Source organism: Temnothorax nylanderi, unplaced genomic scaffold, assembly GCF_030848795.1.
Source record: "Temnothorax nylanderi isolate EJ_2023f unplaced genomic scaffold, tnyl_v1.0 TNYL_tig0269_pilon, whole genome shotgun sequence".
Taxonomy (NCBI): Eukaryota; Metazoa; Arthropoda; class Insecta; order Hymenoptera; family Formicidae; genus Temnothorax; species Temnothorax nylanderi.
The window spans coordinates 43,940-63,587 of record NW_027249331.1 but is presented as its reverse complement, the minus strand read 5'-3'; the positions used below and the strand labels follow the sequence as shown (position 1 = coordinate 63,587).

The 19,648-nt window shown below is 36.0% G+C and overlaps 2 protein-coding genes across 9 annotated transcripts in view; one reads left to right on the top strand and one right to left on the bottom strand.

Annotated features, from left to right (window-relative positions):
• LOC139780236 (uncharacterized) overlaps nucleotides 1-19,648 on the bottom strand; it is a 96,499-nt gene that overhangs the window by 51,379 nt on the left and 25,472 nt on the right. The window contains exon 7 of one of the 4 annotated variants that reach the window (XM_071718778.1): nucleotides 13,922-14,194. The exons of the other annotated variants lie outside the window; for them this stretch is intronic. The gene's annotated coding sequence lies outside the window, so the exon portion shown is untranslated. The remainder of the gene's footprint in view (nucleotides 1-13,921; nucleotides 14,195-19,648) is intronic. 4 annotated transcript variants of the gene reach the window in all.
• LOC139780237 (adenylate cyclase type 5-like) overlaps nucleotides 1-19,648 on the top strand; it is a 94,957-nt gene that overhangs the window by 60,182 nt on the left and 15,127 nt on the right. For 3 of the 5 annotated variants that reach the window (XM_071718785.1, XM_071718787.1, XM_071718786.1), the window contains 2 exons: nucleotides 6,736-6,949; nucleotides 8,089-8,768. In XM_071718785.1, coding sequence (XP_071574886.1) covers nucleotides 6,736-6,949; nucleotides 8,089-8,639 — 765 coding nt within the window. In that variant the 3' untranslated portion in view covers nucleotides 8,640-8,768. Of the gene's footprint in view, nucleotides 1-6,735; nucleotides 6,950-8,088; nucleotides 8,769-19,648 lie in introns of those variants that run through there. The other 2 variants (XM_071718788.1, XM_071718789.1) reach the window with 1 other exon arrangement.

Genomic DNA, 19,648 nt, shown 5'->3' with positions numbered 1-19,648 from the left:
AAATGTCTCGCCCGTCAAACGCAGCGAACACTCTAACAAGAACTTCGATATATGGAAATATCGCGGAGGTGTTTTAGAATATTGAATATTGGAACACTGCTGTCGAGGAATATTCCAAGTCGTATTTACTTTAGATTGACATACGGTCATACCTACGGTAATTTATAATTGCAAAACTGGACCACTTTACAACTTTTAAAAGAATTAACTTGAGAATTATTATATATAACAAATGTTATATTCTTTAACGTTATATAATTGATTATAAACTCGTGTATTCATGAAGCTATCAGTTAAAAAATTTTGAAAGCGATACATTATTTATAGTCTTCTGTGTTTAAAATTTTAACGTATAAATTATTGAGAATTGGTAGATAAAATTGCTGAAATTTTGAATCTTTCTCCGTACAGAAAGAAAATTAGGACATATTTAACTTAATCGTTTTATTATACAACTAGTTATTTAAAAAAGTAAAGAAGTTTTTTTACAATGCATCGCACGTAATGCTGAAAAATATCTTCAGAACTTACTGATTGGTTTTTTATATAGCAAAGAAAAGCGACACTTAACCATTTATCTACCAAAGAGTTTCTCCTACGACTACTCTTAAAAGTTTGATGCATCACTGAAAACGCAGCGGATGCATTTTACATTTCGCTTCGTCGTTTCGCGTCGCTCTGCGCCAAACATAAACCTATCCTCACAAACAGCAAGTTGTTAATTTTTGTCGTAGAGTAATTTTCTTTCGTAAATTTTTACATTTCGTCTGTTGAGAATTCAGTGACACACAGAACTCACCTAACATTAATAACATTAACTTAGAATCCGGATCTTATGAATTTCGTAAACTCACTGTCGACGATTGGGATTCTTCGTAATTAGATAATTGAAGTTTTGCCTCGTTAATGGATCAGTACTGTTATCCATTATCCGCCATAGTTTACCTACATCCGTTCTATTGCGAGAAGTAGCTCAAGTAAATCCTAAAGTAAACTTATCTACTTCCAATCAATAAACATTACAGTGGCGTATCGACACTTGTGTCTTCTTTCCTGCACATACAAAATCGATCTGTCTTCCTACAGAACTATTGCTGCTCCTCTAATGGTTTCTTTAATGGCATTGCATCAAATGGATTAATAGCGCCAAGTATAGTAAACAAGAATTAACAAAATTAATATATAATTAATAGATAAGATTTATATAGATGTCATTGAAAATTAATAATAATAATCATTAAAGACACTTATAAATTTATAAGCATTTAAATATAAAGTTAAATATAACAATTTCGGGAGAACGTTTTAAGCGTGATCTGTAGCGCGATTAATGCAGAGATTGGAAAAAAATAGCCTGTAAAGCGGTTTCTCGCTTGGAAATCGGTACGGGTTTACGAGAGTCCTTGTATTACACGTGGGAATTCGAGGGCGACGACCCGTGAATTTGAAAATTGGCTCGCGATTGTCACAGAGAACGTGACAGGATAACCGGAAAACGGCGCGAATTACGATGTTCTTCGTGCGATTCCCACGGGAGCGACTTGCATTGTCTGGTCACGTAGAGCGTAGATCGGAAAGCAGGGTTCCGAGTCGACGGGAGTAGTCGCCCTCGTGAGCGTTTTTCGCGTGACACGCGTCGATTTGATTGCGTTTCACTTCAGCGATATTCCCGTCGGCGATACATCGCGATACGCCTCCGATATGATGGCCATCATTTTTCCATTCGAGCGAGCGAGTCCGAAGGGAATCCGTCATTCTAACGTCCACGTCGCCGTGTTGTGCTGTCATATATCTGACGAAATAAATATCCTTATCGATGCGTTAAAGAACTGCGGTAATATAGGTGATATCGTGGCACATTTTCGTTAATAGAACGGCCGACACATGTTCATTTGAATTGTATTTGTGTATTATAAAGTGTATCTAAGAAGTGTATTATATACAGAGAGAGAATATAATAGCAAATAGTTTTTTAAATAATATTAAAAAATTTTCGTTTACAAACGCTGATTAATTTGGATTCGAGTTTTAATCAATAAATAAATGTTGGAGTATCAAGTTTGTAGATTATAAATAAAAAATGTGATTTAAAAAATCATAAGTTTTCGCGCAAATTGATTTTCTAGAAGGCAAATAGATAGCGAAGTCTTATAACTACTTCCAGCTGCACGAGATAAATTTCAAGTAAAAAAAGGTTATTTAAATTACATTATAATAAAAACCGGAGTATTTAAAATATATATAGCAGCAATAATTATGATGAAAAAGGCGCTCGCAATTGCGAACATTGGAATACTAAATGTCTGTAATACGAGCCTACAGATAGGAGGAAAATATTTCTTTGGAGAAAAACCATGTAGCACAAATGTATGCAAATGACGAAAATTCTCAACAAAATTATTCATCGCGCCTGGAGGTATCACGGTCACATGTGCGTGATTATTCATATTTTGTCGCATGGTGGTTAATTGGTTTCTTTCTTCAACGTTAGAGATAAAACGACGCCGTCGTTGTATTTAATTATTATCGGCCATTTAAAGACTTTCGTCGGAAATATTAATTACGCGTGCAAGAGAAATCGAGAGACAACGTTTACAGACGCTTTGAGAAGAATGGTAATTTTGTTCGGATATCGACAATTTTCGAGAAATTTTTAGAAAAAATGTTTAAGTCTTAGGATATTTACAGAAAATCTAAACAGAATTTCTATTAATTTCTCGACAGTTACATATACTGATTCGGGAATGTATAATGCCAATTTATGGCGGCATAAAATATTAATTCTTTTCAATCTATCTTTGCTATAATTCTTCTTTTATTATTATTCAAGGCAAAAGACGGTATTTAATTTTCCTTTCCGTCCTTCGGGACCTTCCTTCACAACGAAGGAGAAACTCTGAAATTACAGCACCGACAAATGCAGTGAGCGAGGCGACTTAAATAAAATTTATTCCGATGGTACATACCCCCGGGGTCCGACCGACTTAATCCGCCCAATATCTGTCATTCTGTCGCGATCGTTCCCAGCTTACAATCGTAGCCGCAAACCGAATGCAACTCCTTGAATCGCGGCAAGATTACATCGAGACGGAAGTCGATTATTCAGGAGTCGGCGGATACGACCGGAGGGAGTAAGGGAAGAAAAGAGAGAGAGAGAGAGAGAGAGAAGCGATGGAATGACGAGATTCATGGAGGGTGAAAGGATCGACGAGAAAAGAGGATAGAGGTTTGTTCTACATGTGTCCTTTGGTCGCATTTGGTTTGCTTTTTCAACTCGACGTAACCCGCAAAACTTTACGACACCCTTCGTTACGTCGTCATCGCTGGCCCTCTCGACAGAACCGTCATTTTTCAACCATGGTAAAACCAGACCCATGAGAATATCTTGCGTGTATAAACGGGCAAACAAGGATATACCGGGAGTTAAACGAAGTGCATCACGATTTATGCTCGGGATTTACGTCACAAATTTCCGCGGGGCAAGCTCTGTCCCTTTATAACGGAACAATGGATTATGCATTACGCTCACATATGAGAAATATCAAGAACATCGTCGAGACCAAACAGAGATAGCGGAAAACGTTGAGGATGATCAACGTTTTTATATCTGTTATAATTTAAACTAATATCGTATCATATAATATTGTATTATGTATTACAACAAAGACTTTCGCGGTATACAATAACATGTAACAAAAGAGCCAGTTTGCGAACGTCGTCGCTTGAAAACCGTATATGTTACACCCATATCGGAAAGCGGCGGTTGCGATTCCGGCTATATTTGTAACGTTGCATTGTTCGCATGCGCTTCATGGCATAGTGAAAGATTAAAATATTAACGATTCAATGCAACGATAACGCGCCTTTGTCGATCGCTATGACTACTGATAGCCAATGGTCACCAGGCTTTCCGATTGCACCCGATGACAGCAATTCCATCCGGGATACGATAAGATCTCTTCTCTCGCCAATCCTACAGAGAGAGCAGCGAGAGAAAAATCGCGTTGCAACCGGCTATCTATCGATTAGCGGCTGTTATCTATCAGCATCCCCTCGATTTTTCCCACGTGACTCGCGCCTCTGTCGAATTCGATTTAATCAAACCTTACTCTTGCGCTCTTGCAATCCGAAAAATTCGCCTAACGTTAGCGGTATTTTATCGCACGGATTACAACCTGCTGCGCTGTAAATACGAGCGTGCACCACGACAAACACGTGGCACGCTTGTTGTGAACAAACGAATGACGATAAATAAATTTTGTTGCATTAATTTGTACTAAAATAAAATTGCTTTAAAAGTCTTATAATTCGCAAAAATTTAGGATAGAATTCCACATATAATTTTATATATCATAAATTTTGATATATATTTTAATACATATGTATGTGTCTATTATGTATACACGGAGAAAAAGGATTTGCTATTATAGGGCCAACTAACATTTTTTGCTGCGAGAACTATAATTTAGCTATAGTAGCAAAATCTTTTTGCAATTATTACTAAGTAGCGAAAGTTCAGCAAAACTTTTTGCTATTGTAACAAAAGGTTTTGCTATTATTGCAAAATTAATAGCTCTCGCTGCCAAAAATGTTAGTTAGCCCATTTATCTATTTAACGGAATAGATTTGCTATTGTATCAAATCCTTTTTCTCCGTGTATGCTTCACATAGAATTATATTCTAAATTCTAATACAAGTTATACCGTAGTCATTAAATCGACTTAATTTATTTGTTGCAATGCATAAGAAAGAAGCATTAAAATCATAATATTCCGATCACAATGTACACGACGATGAATCTAACAATTTAAACAGTAAATATAAAAATCGATATGACGATACGTAGGTACAAATTAAATTTTACTGCCATATATAAAATCGTTTCAACATTTTTTTTAGTAAACGAGTGACATTGCCGAAGCAGCGCCTGAAGGGAATATATAATGCACCTTTCAAACGTATTGCTGCATTGCAGGCAGATAAATCAGAAATATGCTAAGGAACACGGAGTACGAAAGCACATAAAAATAAAATTCAATCGTTCCGGGATTTTCCTTCCTCACATTGTTTGATCTGGATTTGATTAAGTTCCATTTTCGACAGACGGTCCACAATTCTTCGCAAACAGCTCGTGATTCGCGCTACGTACAAATTGCACCAACCGCGCAGAATAACGACGGTACGCCACGTAAAATTCAACGCTAACAGTAACGTAATATGTCTGCGCGCAAGTCTCTGCAAATAGATACCGTTGTGATGATATAAATTTCAAACCGCTTCCCGATCTTTCCTGCGATTTCTAGGACACTCTGTTCATCCAATAGTATATCTACTCTTCCTATATAATATAATGATCAATAAATAGAACATACATATCATTATCTCAGCATCGTTTCTTTCTATCTCGTGTCACGGTTAATTATATTTTACACACGAGGAATTTAAGAAATAGTATCGTGTATTATCGTCCTCGTTATTAGGAAAATATTGCACATATGCGTCTCTACTGCTTGTGATGCTCACATCTCATATCATAAAAAAAATCGTAAAATGTATATATTACTATATATATCATAAATATAATATAAAATTTCGTCAGACAGATATTTCTCTCTTTATCAAAGCGATATCAAGCGCGTTATCAAAGGTATTCGTTTAAGTATATATCTCAATCATACTTCATATAGAATTTATAATAGAGTAAAATATGATGAAAACTCGTTATAAAATGCATTGTAAGCAAAATGCAGGTCACAGATTGCTCCAACCGCTGCACTATTAAAAATGCACTTTAATGCAGAGTCTGCATGCTTAAAAAAAGAAAACAGTTTCTAAAATAATACCTCTTAAAATAATGGGAAAAAATTAGCGTTGCAAGCAGTCGCGAATCGATTTTACTTACATCTATATTATCTCAGAGAAGTTTTCACTACTTTTTCATATATTCTAAAATAACTTCAATATAAGAATATTATATAATTTCTCTTCCACTTTTATTTTAATTAAAGAACTTCGAGCCAACTTGATATCGTTGATAATGATAATAATCGAAAGCGTAATTGTTTGATAATTCGAGTAAAAATATATAAGCAATCTTGTCCTTTTATACAAATTGCACTTTTATTGGGTATTATTGGTACTAGATGTATTTTGCCTAAGTTTTGTTCCGAATTTTTCTAGATGAATAGGATTTTACTTTCAATTTTAGATGCAATTTTATCCGGTGAAAATTGGCTAACCTGTAGCGAGACCCTCCATCACCGATTTTAATCGGCGATCCTCCTTTTTTTTTAACGGTAACGTTGCACAGTGTAACAATTAACTTTGACGAGATATTTCGCGACATATATATTTTTATCGACATTCCGAAATAGAATAGGCGTATTGCTCGTAGATTGTAGAATATCTACATACAACTATGACCTAATATAATCGTATCGATACGTTGCAGTAAGTGTTTTATTTAGTGGATAATTTAAATCCAGTAACTAACAACTATATTAATTTATCGCAATAATAATTTGTAGTAAATTATTTTAATAAATAATATCTTTAAAACTTCTATCTCTATAGAAATATTTTATTCATATGCATCATTCCAAAATCACAGATTTGCGAGTTTAGTAGGTACTCATTCGCATTCACTTACGTGACATACAAGATACAGCGATATCAGTTTACCGACGAATTCTTGATTAACACGACATGTATAGCAAATCTGTGGTCATGTTTCAGGTTGAAATGCTGTACCAGCGCTACTTCCTACGTATGAATCAAAGCAACATGACACATGTGCTCGGTCTACTGGTCGGTTTGGCGCTCGCATTGGGCCTACTACTTATCATGAAGTTAATGCTAACCAACGACCAGCCGATCTTCACGCTGCTACAGAAACCTGAAAATCTTTCTCTCGCGATCACTCTGGTAACCTGCATCGCTATTTATGCCGGTAAGACTCAATCTTTTCGAATTAATTTTTCACAGTCAACGATTTTCATTTCTCGGCGGTGAGAGATGTCAAAATTAAGTTTACATCTGTTTTAAGATTTATCTGAAGATAACTTTGTACCTGTTTAAGAAATTCACTTAAAATATTATTCTGGAATTGAAAAAGTATTTAAATACTGCTTCTCTTTCCGTCCACGTATTCCTGAATCGATTTAAAATTTACTTTCAAATTTACTACATTTTTAATTATAATTAAGAAATTCTTTCGTAATTAAACCAAAAATACATTTTTTATGTATATGTAAAAACTTATTTTTATTAAAATTACAATTATATTTAAATTTAAGTTATATTTAAAATTACAGTTATACTTCTCTAAACTTTCGATAAACTTCCAGATACGTTTCCTTTTATCGAACGAAAAATCAAATCCAAGTTGCTCGAAATATTTGCGAATAAATGGAAAAGAAATCTAATCGTCCAACATATATTGCGTCAAAAACCTATTTACAGGGAAATCTCGAGCTTTTATAAAATATGCAGTTTGAACATTACTGGAATTGCATCGAAAGAGCTCTGTAGTCAGATGTCGCAAGCGCTAAAAGACGTACATTCTTTCTTATCCTATCCCCTATGTACAGAGAGTCTCTGTTTTCCGTGAGCCGCGATGTTTCACGAGATCCCGTAGTATCAATAATGCATGAGAATATTGTCTATAAGTGCTGTTTCCTTTCGAAAGCGTCAGGACGCGCAACAAGATCTGCTTTGTGCAACAACTCGCGTGTAGCTCTTTCCTTCCACACACACACACACACACACATCATCCCTTTTAACGGAACGAGCTTTGACCGAGTAATGTCGCAACAGTAATTTTCTATCTGAAGAAGCTTACTTGCATGTAGAATGTATAATGCAGAAACTTGAAAAGCCTGCGATAAATAATAAGCCTCTCTCTCGACATTTCCGACGCGGAAGAGAAAAAAATTCCCAAATTCACGGGAATCTGTTATTGAAAAATATCGCCCATTCTGAAATCTATATATTAAACATTCGTGCCATTTCGTATCGCCTTCGTATTTCTAAATTCTCCGAACACTTCGAAACGTACGATTCGGTAATGAGCAACAAATTATTTTCCAGCTTTGGTGGCAGCCATCTCCAGACCGGGCATGAATGAGATATGGCTGGCGGGTGTTAGTGGCGCGGTGCTAGTCACCCTGCTGGCCCTACAGGTGACCCTGAGCATTCATCTAGCGCGGCTGCACGAGGTGGGGGGTCGCGAGAATACCGCCGACACATCATTCTCCTCTAAATCAAAGGACCTTCGAACCGGGGGACCCCTTGCCGCCACCTTAATGGTCTGCTTTTTCATCTATATGGCCTACGCTCTTTTGCCGATCAGACTCAGGCATGCCTGCATCGCCGGGATTGTTTTCTCGGCCGCTCATCTTATCGGAGCCTTTCTGCTCTATCCGCATTATCCATCCATGATGGCACACGTGAGTCTAATCACTAAGTCTAAACCACCATTAGCAAACTTCGCTTATTTAAGAGCCTTCAAAATCTCTTCACGTATTAGATTAAAGAAAAGCGCTACGATATTTTCTAATTTTCTTAAATGTGAATCCACCATAAAATGCAAATTTAATGAGATTGATAAGGCGCTCGTAAAAGTTTTTAATCCCTTGTAAATAAGTTCTCTAAGTTTCTATTTAAGAAACATCCTCAATGTTGCCTTTTTAAGTTAGTAAAATTTAAGAGATTGTATTTTTTATTGAATGTGTACAATTAAGAATTAAATTTTGTATGCTTAATCTCAATTTTGTATGCTAATTAGGTCGATCCTAACATTCTAACCTTTCAGCGGTTTCTAAAAATGGTTTCGTATTTTGTGTCGTAATAATTTTAAGAATTGCGAGTATTGATTACACAGGCCCACAAAAAAAGAAAAGTTGTCTGCGCCATGGACTAGACCATGGTATTCCCATGTATTTTTGCCTGCTGAAACCGAATATGACCTCAGTTTTGCCCCTACACGTCAGGATTTTTTTCTACAGTCAAAAACAAGATGTTTTGCCCACGAAACACCTTTTTTTTGGCTGTAGAAAAAAATCCTGACGTGTAGGGGCAAAACTGAGGTCATATTCGGTTTCAGCAGGCGAAAATACATGGGAATACCATGGTCTAGTCCATGGCGCAGACAACTTTTCTTTTGTCTGCACCATGGTCTAGTCTGTGCACAGGCCCACAAAAAAAGAAAAGTTGTCTGCACCATGGACTAGACCATGGTATTCCCATGTATTTTCACCTGCTGAAACCGAATATGATCTCAGTTTTGCCCCTACACGTCAGGATTTTTTTCTACAGTCAAAAACAAGGTGTTTTGCCCCCTACGAAACACCTTTTTTTTGGCTGTAGAAAAAAATCCTGACGTGTAGGGGCAAAACTGAGGTCATATTCGGTTTCAGCAGGCGAAAATACATGGGAATACCATGGTCTAGTCCATGGCGCAGACAACTTTTCTTTTTTTGTGGGCCTGTGTTATTTTAGACCGCAAAGAATCAATTTTCTGAAAGTGTTCGATAATAATATACTAGATAATCACAGATATTCGATGTTAAAAAGTTTCCCGCTTTGTTGCAGCACATATGACAATTATAAGCTGTAGATTCGTGTTAATTAGCGATCGAGTTTATACGTATACTACGTTTGGTCCAGCAATTAGCGAAAGTAGGTTACGCGATGATATTAATTAATCGATGTTACGCGGGGCTCATAGTGCATTGTACATTTCCGGCGTGTGTTTCTCATATATCGCCACGTGATTATTGGTCTGTTTTTCAGTCAAGATATCGCTTATTACAGTATTGTATCTACATACATATTATATTATACAACATATAATAATCTCTCATGACAATCAAGTCCAATAATTCTTTGAAATAATCTTCAAATAAGATATTCGAATATAAATAAAGCAGATTCACGTGTACATATAAACATTAGTTTCTTTTCTTTTATGTTATATAGAATATTCAGAGCTAATATAGGCAATGTAAATAAATTAAATTTTTTAATAAAAATTAAAGATCATTTAGAAAAAGGTCTTTTTGTATTTCTTGCATTTATATACATGCTGCATAAACGAAATATATAATTTAAGTCTAAAATCACGAAATAGATGATATTTCCGTAACTTCTATTTCTTTTTTGTTTTTGATATATTTATTATAAAAAAATCACCTAAATTCTAGATAAATTTAATACAAGCTCCTGATAAACCTTTTATCAAGTATTGAAAATATTTCTTTAATATTATATAACGTCGTTATACTTCGTGATTATCGGCGCTGAAAATGACGGCGTGAATAACAGTGCAATTATTAGCAAAATTGGCACTGTAATCAATACATATCGTCACAGAAATGGTTGGAGTTCACGAAGTGACACAATACCCGGCGACCGTACACGCATCTATTTATTAACGTTGCACAAAGTGGGCATGAATGCCCGAAACGAGGTGTGTTGTTCACAAATAGCTGGTGAACTGAATTGGAAATCTAATTAAAGCGGATCTCGATCTGCTTCGATGTTTGCCCGAGCACGTTTTGACATGGTATTAATTTCATTTCTATTGTCGGATTTTAAACATAAGTGTTCGCGAAACATAAGCGTTCTTCGGATCCTTTTTATCCCTTCTTTTTCGCATATGAAAGAAAAGAGAAAAATAAACACCATAAAAAAAAAACTTTGGGAAATCTATAACTAAGGAAATTATTAAATCAGTTCCGTAAAACTAATCAGACGAGAGTTACAAACATAAAAGATCAAAGAAATATGGCATTCCATGATTTTTCAAAGAGAGCTTTAATAAATTTCAACGGATTTATTCAATGACTTTAGTTATGATGAAAAAAACGTGAAAACAAGTAAACAAACCAAGCGTCAAGATGGCAATCGGGAAACTAGTTTTCTTACGACTGTATTCATTACAAATCTCATTAGCTTTTATACCGTGATCGGAGAGCATTGGCTGACTGCCTTGATAAGGGATAAGAAAATAAATCAATGCTGCGGAAGAAGCTAAAGAGAACATCGTGCTAGATGTCGACCCCGCTTGTTGTGAAGTCTCGTGGAAAGGGTTTGGTCTTATTGCATCTCCGTCCGCGAATGGACGTTCCCATCCATCAAGTTTCCCGCCTGGATTCCCCCTTCTCGCGCTCTATTTAAGTTTTATTACGTCGAGAACTCAGGATTCCGCGTAATTACGAACGTATCGAGACCGCGCTTTGTCGCCTTTTGTCGTCACCGAAGAATCTAATCGTTTTTTAAAGGGCAACACTATCATGGTGGATGCAAATAGATCTATTATAACTAAAGCTGATAAACTGGATATTAATAAAGTATATAAATAAAATTGCCCAGTACGTAATAAAATATATAAATAAAATTGCTTAATTGCGCAATAAAATATTTCTACCAAATTATTATAAAAGTGCCTTAAATTGCTGACATAAAATAACAGACTTAATCACACTGTTTGTTTCGTATAGTTGTTCATATTCTACTTGTAAATATTTATTGTTAAAAAATTGCCATATATAGAAAAGCATTTCGAATATATCCTCTTAAAATATTACAAAATAATATTTCAATGCCTACGCATTCTTCAGCAACCTTTTAATAAATAAAAGCGCGAAGAGATATAATTATCGAGAGATGTGCGATTTAAGGTATAGACGATATGTTTAGGATATATAATATAGGTAGATCAAATTAAGCCATGAAATAGGCTGGCGAAAGCCGATGATTCGAACAAAGTGAACGGATTGCGTATCGTAATCTCTTTCAAATGTAGTCTCTGTTGGAATCCGCGTGGCACACCTCGCATGTCAGCGCATTAATAATTCATCCGGCTCGTTATTTTCACATTCGGGAGAGTAATATCATTTCATCGGCCAGGCACACGCCACGTCCCACAAAATCTACCGTAATTGCTTTTCTCGCCGCCGCGCCCGCGCCCGCGCTCGCGCAATACATACGACGACCCCGATATAACGTTAAAGGCCCAGTGAAGGGCTTACGCTTTCAGATAATCTGCGTGTTGCACCTCATACAGAATGAAAAATAACGTTTTAGTTACTAAAAGAAGCTCTCGTTAAGCTACATAAAGCGATGTGTCTGAAAGAATCACGCGCGATTCTACAACGTGGTTAATTAACGAATTGCAGCAAGGGAGTCACGTTTGCAGGAAACGTTTTATGTACTATCGCGTAAAATCAAATTAACTCTTGGAAACTGTCAAGCTATTATAATTATATTCTAAAAGAGACACTCGTGTAATTTTATAATTTTCAGTTATCTTATTGTCATTAGTACTGAATATTAATGTACGGAAAATTATTATATTCTTGCGGTTTACATTTTTAATAATGCATAGAGCAATGATAAAAATAATTGTTTTATATGTATGTGTAATTTCTGAAATAATCGTCTTTGTTCGAAAAATAAACCAAAGTTGCTAAACTTTGAAACTTAAGAAAAGATGTAAGGTGAAGCGAGGTGAAAGAAACACAGCTAAATAAAACTCCGAACGGTTTATCATGAATTAAGGATGCTCGTAAACCGATCCTTATTACGGCGAACAATTTGATCCTTTAGGATGAAGTATCGCGAGGTTCTTTCACTGAGCCAGGGAACCAGGGATCGACTAAAAATCGTAAAAATTTCAATAAAGTTGCCAACAATAAAATATCGCAGCCACTTGCGGTTACATTGTCATCATTAACTTGTCGTATACTGCGCTTTACTATCGTCGCAAGGGCAGAATTTGTAATGCTAAATTTGCGACACTAAATTGATTATTCAACAAATTGAAAAATATATAATAAATTTACATATTAAAAAAAGTAAAACTAAATATTCAATGAGAGACCTTGAAAAAAAATAATAATAATCTGCCACCAGGATTCATAGTCCTACCAAAAATGGCAGGAGATAATTATAATTATAAAGTTACTAAAATTAAATTGACAGTATAATTTCACAGTTTCTTGTAATTTTACACTTGTTATGAAACTCTCTTGCAAAAAGTGCTTCAGTAAATTACTGTGTCTTAATTGTTTTCTTAAGCTTAGATATAAATCACGTGAACATTCTGTAACGTTAAAAATAAATTGTGTAAAGAAATTGTACGCATAGTATGTACACCCGCCGTAACTTTAATCCTGTAAACTGAGAGTTCAGCGCATTTTTCGTTTAGCTTGAGCGAAGATAAATTGAAAGATGGTACTTGGCTTTATACTAATCGGCTTATTGCGTAAACCATTTGACGATCATTCTGGGACAGTATCACATCCACTTAGGAGAGTGTAATTATATTAAGAACGCGACTTCGTGATTGATCTATGTATGAGAAGTTTTCTCATTTTATACTATTATTTTGCTCATCCTTGTATACGAGCATATGCAACAAAATATGCATAAGTATTACGAATAAGCTGCTTTAGCAATAAACATTTTATAATAAGTAGCTTGCAAAATACACACACACACACACACACACACACACACACACACACACACACACACACACAAAGAGAGAGAAAGAGAGAGACTTTTTAGAAGATTTAACTTTTTTTCTTACCAAAATATATTTCTGCGAAAAGGCCAAGCCTTATCGTTGCGATTTTTCTGTACAAATCATTCATGTATCAAAATATCATGCTGCTGATATCAAAGAAATTACTAGTTGCATTCTCCAACAACTGGGGCCAACAGCAATTAAACATTATAGACACGCGCTGAATGTAATTCCTCGCGAGGCAAACGAGGAAACTTTCCTCGATCTACTCGCAAAGGGAAAGTTCACGGGACTGCGACGTCCGTTAACGTATTCTCGGCGTTAATGTCCTTATCACGTGTCCGAGTATCCACGCGATAGGCTCGGTTAACTTGTTGTCACTATACTCACAGTCCGCAAGAGCGAAACTCAACAATAGTCCTCAAAGGTCCTTTGAACCACACCGGAGATGCAGTATTCGACGAAAGATGCTGCCCACCGACACTAATGGACACAGACATCACGTTCTAGAGGTTTGCTGATTGCATCGACTGTTTCGCCTTTGGAATTCAGTTCTGGCGAATCACATCTCCGCCAGCTTGTTTCGGATAATTGTCGCTTTTGGAGGATCGGATGCTCTCGGGTAATTAGCGTCTCTGTTGTGTAAGGATCTTCTAGACTGACCTATTTTCAAATGTTACGCCAACGTTACGTGTATTCTCGAAATAGTGACTGCTAGTTATGTCTTATTGTTAGGTTTTACTTTTCAAAAAATTTATAAAAATTACATCAAATAAAAAATTAGAATAGATTAACTTTGCTCACTGTGTGTAAGTCAATGTTTTTACTTTATTTGCCCTCGTACTAAGAAATTTTGACTTATTACTCGAGCACCAGTTAATATAGAAATAAAACTGTAACTCTTTACAAACACATTAAACTACCGTGCGCAATATATCCTATGTTTCATATTCAAATTATTCTACATAAAATTTTTATACAATAACATTTTTTTATTTCATTAAAATTTCGAAATTTCTGCAAGGATATATCACTTATGCATGTGAATCGCACGATATATTCGTAAGTTGTCTATTATAACATTCCTTTTCGTAATATTTCGTCTTCGGCAAATCCTTATCTCGATCATTCGAATATAACCGTTACGTATCGATATATTTTTTTTGTCGCGTAAAAACATTAATAACAGTCGCACGCGTGCGTATGTCTTTATGAAGGTTTATGGCATATACAGAAAAAAATGAAAAAAACTAATACGTATTCGAGGGGTGCAGTTTATGGCGCAGTGCGGTTCTTCGTGATAACGTATCTTCTTACGGTTGCACGAGATGCAACAGCAACGCCTGTATCGATCATTTTACGAGGGCAAGTTATCAATGTAATAATTTTTTCTCTCGCTTTTATGAAGACAGAATTATACGGTATCCAATAAACTTCTCGAAACGGGTACGCGCAAAATCTTATTTGCCTCACGATGTTTGCTCGCGGTAATTAGTACTTAATTAACTCGGAAACAACACAAAGTTTCTTAATTTTTATCTCCACTTTACGAGATAATTCGCTGTTCGAAAGCTATTGGACTAATTGGGTCACAAACTGTCAGTAACTATTTCTCTTATCGTAGCAGATATGCTAAATAAAGTTCAAAAAGGAGGATCCTTTCGTTAAGAACTTATTTACATATCTTTTCTTACTATGTTTCTAATAGTTTATATAGTAAAGTAATTGGCGGGAATCCGTGTTTCTATATTCTATACATTTCATTTTGAAATATATATTAGGGCCGAAATATGGGGCATTTATACACACCGCCAATGCAAGCCGATGCAAGCCAAACCCATTACTCGATGCACTCGCGTCGATAATTATCCTATTTGTATATCGCAATTTTCTGTACGAATCGACGGATTTGTCCGATCGATAGCCATTTCGCTAATCCGGACGAGCGTGCGCTCACAAATATTCCGTCGGATACTTTAACAATTTGCAAAACGATTTTCACGAACAGCTCGAATAACAAACCGAAGTAGAGACCCCTCGAATACGTATTAGTTTTTTTTCCATTTTTTCCTATATATTTATCGGCCCAGAGAGAAGTGCCACTTGAAAATGTGTATTCGTACAATCGAGCGCATGTCGAACTTTGCCTTCAAACGTTGTAATAGTAAAATGTATTTTTGAAATAAGTAACGTAAAAGAAAAATTGAAATGAAAGAGTTCGTTCTATCTAAAGCGAAGGTGATGTAGACTGAAAATAACCACGACGAGAGAACCTTCAAAATGCAGAAACAGATGTTACTCATGTTACGTGTAAACAATCACGAAAGTGTTACCAAATGAAGACGTGCTAATCACGCTGCATGAATGTTCTTTGGTCCAGATTTGTTCTTCTCAACCATCCATCATGTCGCGGAAAAGGGGTTCTCCCCTGACGTTACATCACATGTGTCATTAGGTACAACACGGATTCGACATCGTGTATTTCTTTTCTTTTTCGAGGACAGAAAATCCACCCGGATTGTCCCCTGGTAGGCACGGACAGGTGGATTCTCGTAAATAATGGCTTTATTTTCTCGCCCCATAGCGAAGGTAGCCGGGGGATGTTTTATTCAATGGCACCGTACGAGATTTTCATATTGATGACACAGCGCTGAATTACATCGATAACCAGATTTCCCTGAATGATTTATGAACGTTTATTAAGCTGTCGTAGCTATTCATAGAAAAATCGGCAGATACGAAAAATATTTCAAAAATAAGAAACTTCTAGCGACAGAGACGAGATAACGGTGCCGTGATACGTTCGTTATTTATGTGGGTTGTATGTCGTCGAGGAGTAATCAAGAAGCCGCGAGGAAACATGAACAACCGTTATCAGCAAATTTCAAACCAGAAGTTGTGTAACAGTGTTTCCATTTTAGCAAAGACATTAATAACGCTCAGTGACACATTTATAGACGTAGAATTGCGCGCGGGACGGGAATAAATAAAATTCATCGTTCGTAGGAAACTATAAAGCGGAACGATCTGTCTAGAAATTTCACACGCACAACAAGACAAGTGACGCGCCACTTCTCCGCGTAATCACGATGAAAGCCGCAACATTTGGCGCAGTTTATCTCGCATCCGTTTGTCGGGACCACTCAACACCATCAGAGATCGCGTCAAAAGTGCCTCTTTGTAGCGCACGAAATCGCTTTGCTTTCAAGCCGGTATACACGAGAGAAGCGTCGCATTCTGCCTAATCGACCGGAAATGCGAAAAGAGACAATTCGTGATATTGTACAGCTGCCGTTTATTTGCGGAGCGGAGGAGCAAGCGACGATGAAGACAGCGGAATCGCAACGTGGTATATAGATAACGACGAGCCCCATCGTTTGTCTTCTCGACATAAATATTTGACGGAAAATGTCGCGAAGCGCGAAAGCAAAGCGAGGAAAGGAAATGGCAAAAGACGAAAAGAGAATCAGCGTTGAACTTTCTTCTCCGCGGCGCAGCTACAAGCTGCATCCTTGTCGATTTTGCAGAATTACGGAATATTATTAAAATACAAGAAAAGAAAATGACATATTTCACAAACAAAGTTAATTAATTGTTTATTAAATTTTTTACTTCGTAGGAGACGTAAAAATGATTCGAAAGTATATTAACGCAGTCGCAGATAAAGAATTTCCAACGCAATTTGTATAATTAAAGAAAAATTGCAGTTTTCATAGTAGCATCTTGTCACTTTTTTTTTTTACTAACAATGAGATATTTTTTGTTCATTAGCAATGTAACAGATAAAAAATTAGGATTATTTTTTACAATTATACCTGCAATATTGCTCGTCTATCATATGCATCATACATATATGTATATTATAATACTGTATTTGATGGACAGAATAATATATTATATACTTAGCGCGAGACGTTACTGCGTCCCTTGATAAGACGCGCGTGTACCGGAAGTTACTTATAAATAGTTTACGTTGAAATTTCTTTACTTTACCTTGGCAGGGATTTATTCCAATAACCTTCCCCTAAAGCCAGACTATTTAATATTAAATACCGAAAGCTGAAAAGTTTGAGTGGGAAAGTAAGACCCGAATGAAATTTTCATCAAAACGATACCAGTATATCTCATAAGGCGCGGATGTTTTATTTAAATGTTTGCAAGTGTAACAAGTTTTAAAATGTATTACAAGGAAAAATTAAATATCGTTTGAAAATGATAAACAATGGACAAAGAATGATAAGAACGAAGTAAAAAAATGGCAAACAATGGATTTTTAGACACAGTTTAAATAGAATTCTCTCGGTAATTTTTGTTCTATGTTATTTTCGACGTGCACTATAAATATATGAACGTGATGAAAAAGAATATGAGAAAAAATAAAACACGGAGTTCAAATTAGGCATAGTCTGATTTAGAAAGTCCTGATTTATAATATGTTAAAGTAACATATATCTTGTTCTGCATAAAAAAGTTATAGCTAGAATTTATTATAAAATATATGAACTACACTACACTATTCTATTTATTATATTTTAATCAATTGTTCTGTCAGCAGCCAGATATACATATGGTCAAATCTATTGAAGTCTGTTACGTTCGTTTCTTCTTTTTTCCCCGCGATCAATCCAATCCTGTGTTCAATTTCCGGCGATTTTGGTAATTGCGCGACTACATCGCGAAAATGTGCAGATTTTCCATGAAAAACGGATATTAACGTGGAACGCTGCAATTTTAATCGAGGCTGCGGAGTAAATCGCAAAAAATTCGATACGAAGAATTCGCCGACGTTCGCGTAACTTCCACGCCGACGAAAACAAATCGTACGAATAGTTCGGATGCGACTGGCGTGGCGCAATGCCGGAAAAGTGATGAAAAGATTGTCATAAAATAAAAAAAACAAAGGCCTGGTAACGAAAAATAAAAAAGAGGAGGAAAAAACAAATAAGCTCTAAATAAAAAACAACGCGTTCGGTACGTTAAATCGTTTAATGAACGATCTCTCGATATAAGTTCCGTATTTTCCCGTTTTGTCATTTTATAGAATTAAACGCGAATTTTCTCCGACGACATCGCGATTCGCTCAATTCCGCCATCGTTGCGTTAATTAACTTCGAATTAACCAGGGTTGCGTCGCTTTAACCCTTTGGCTGCGAGTCCTACTGATAGGCGAGGAACGGCTGAATATCCGCCGAACATATTCTCGCGAATTTGAATCCAGTACACATACTATTTAAATGATTTTTACTTTTCTTTAGTTTACATTTAATAAAGTATTGTCTTCTGATCGTTTTCTCTCTTTAAAATTTTATATGCTAAACTATAAAAAATTTGGATCACTGACATGATGGTCAGTAACGCGCAGCGAATGGGTTAATTAAGATACGAGAATTAAGACACCGTAATATTATGTTGGAAGAAGTCTTTGGTTTGCGGAATAGAATTTTTACCTCTTCGTGCGCGCCGAGTCAGAATATTTTCGCGTGATTGCCGCGAAACCGAATCTCCCGCGAACGACGATGACGTGCTCGATCAATCACACTCGATCTTCGACATCGGATCTACGGAATCACGAAAATGACCTAGATACATCAAATCATTGCGAGCGATTACGAAGGTACTTGCAAAGTCACGTCGTCAAAAATACTAAAACGAACAGTCAAGAGTACGTCATCCTAAAACAAACACAATTGTTTTTTTTTCATAATTAAAGAATTGTTTCTACAAAATTTGATTTTAGATCATTAAGATTTTGGACTCGTCTCTTACATCTCACATCTTCATGATAAGTATGTCTCCCTTATCCGTTAAATACTGAAGTATATGAGAAATACACAGGTATTTAGTTGCGTTTCCGCGGGGCAAGTACATACACAATCACTTTTAGCGAACAATAAGCCTTGCACTGTTTCGTAAATCTTATTTTAAAAATTTACGTATTAAAGTCTTTCATTTTACATTTTCCTCTAACTAAATTACGAAATTGGTTAAAATCTGTCGACACTCGCAAGCAACTAACAGCATCATTTTTCACGTCGTGTCTACTTAAAGACTAATAAGCGAAGGGAAAAAGCGGCCCAAGGGTTATTAAGTATTCCATTCTCCTGCGAGAGACGACCA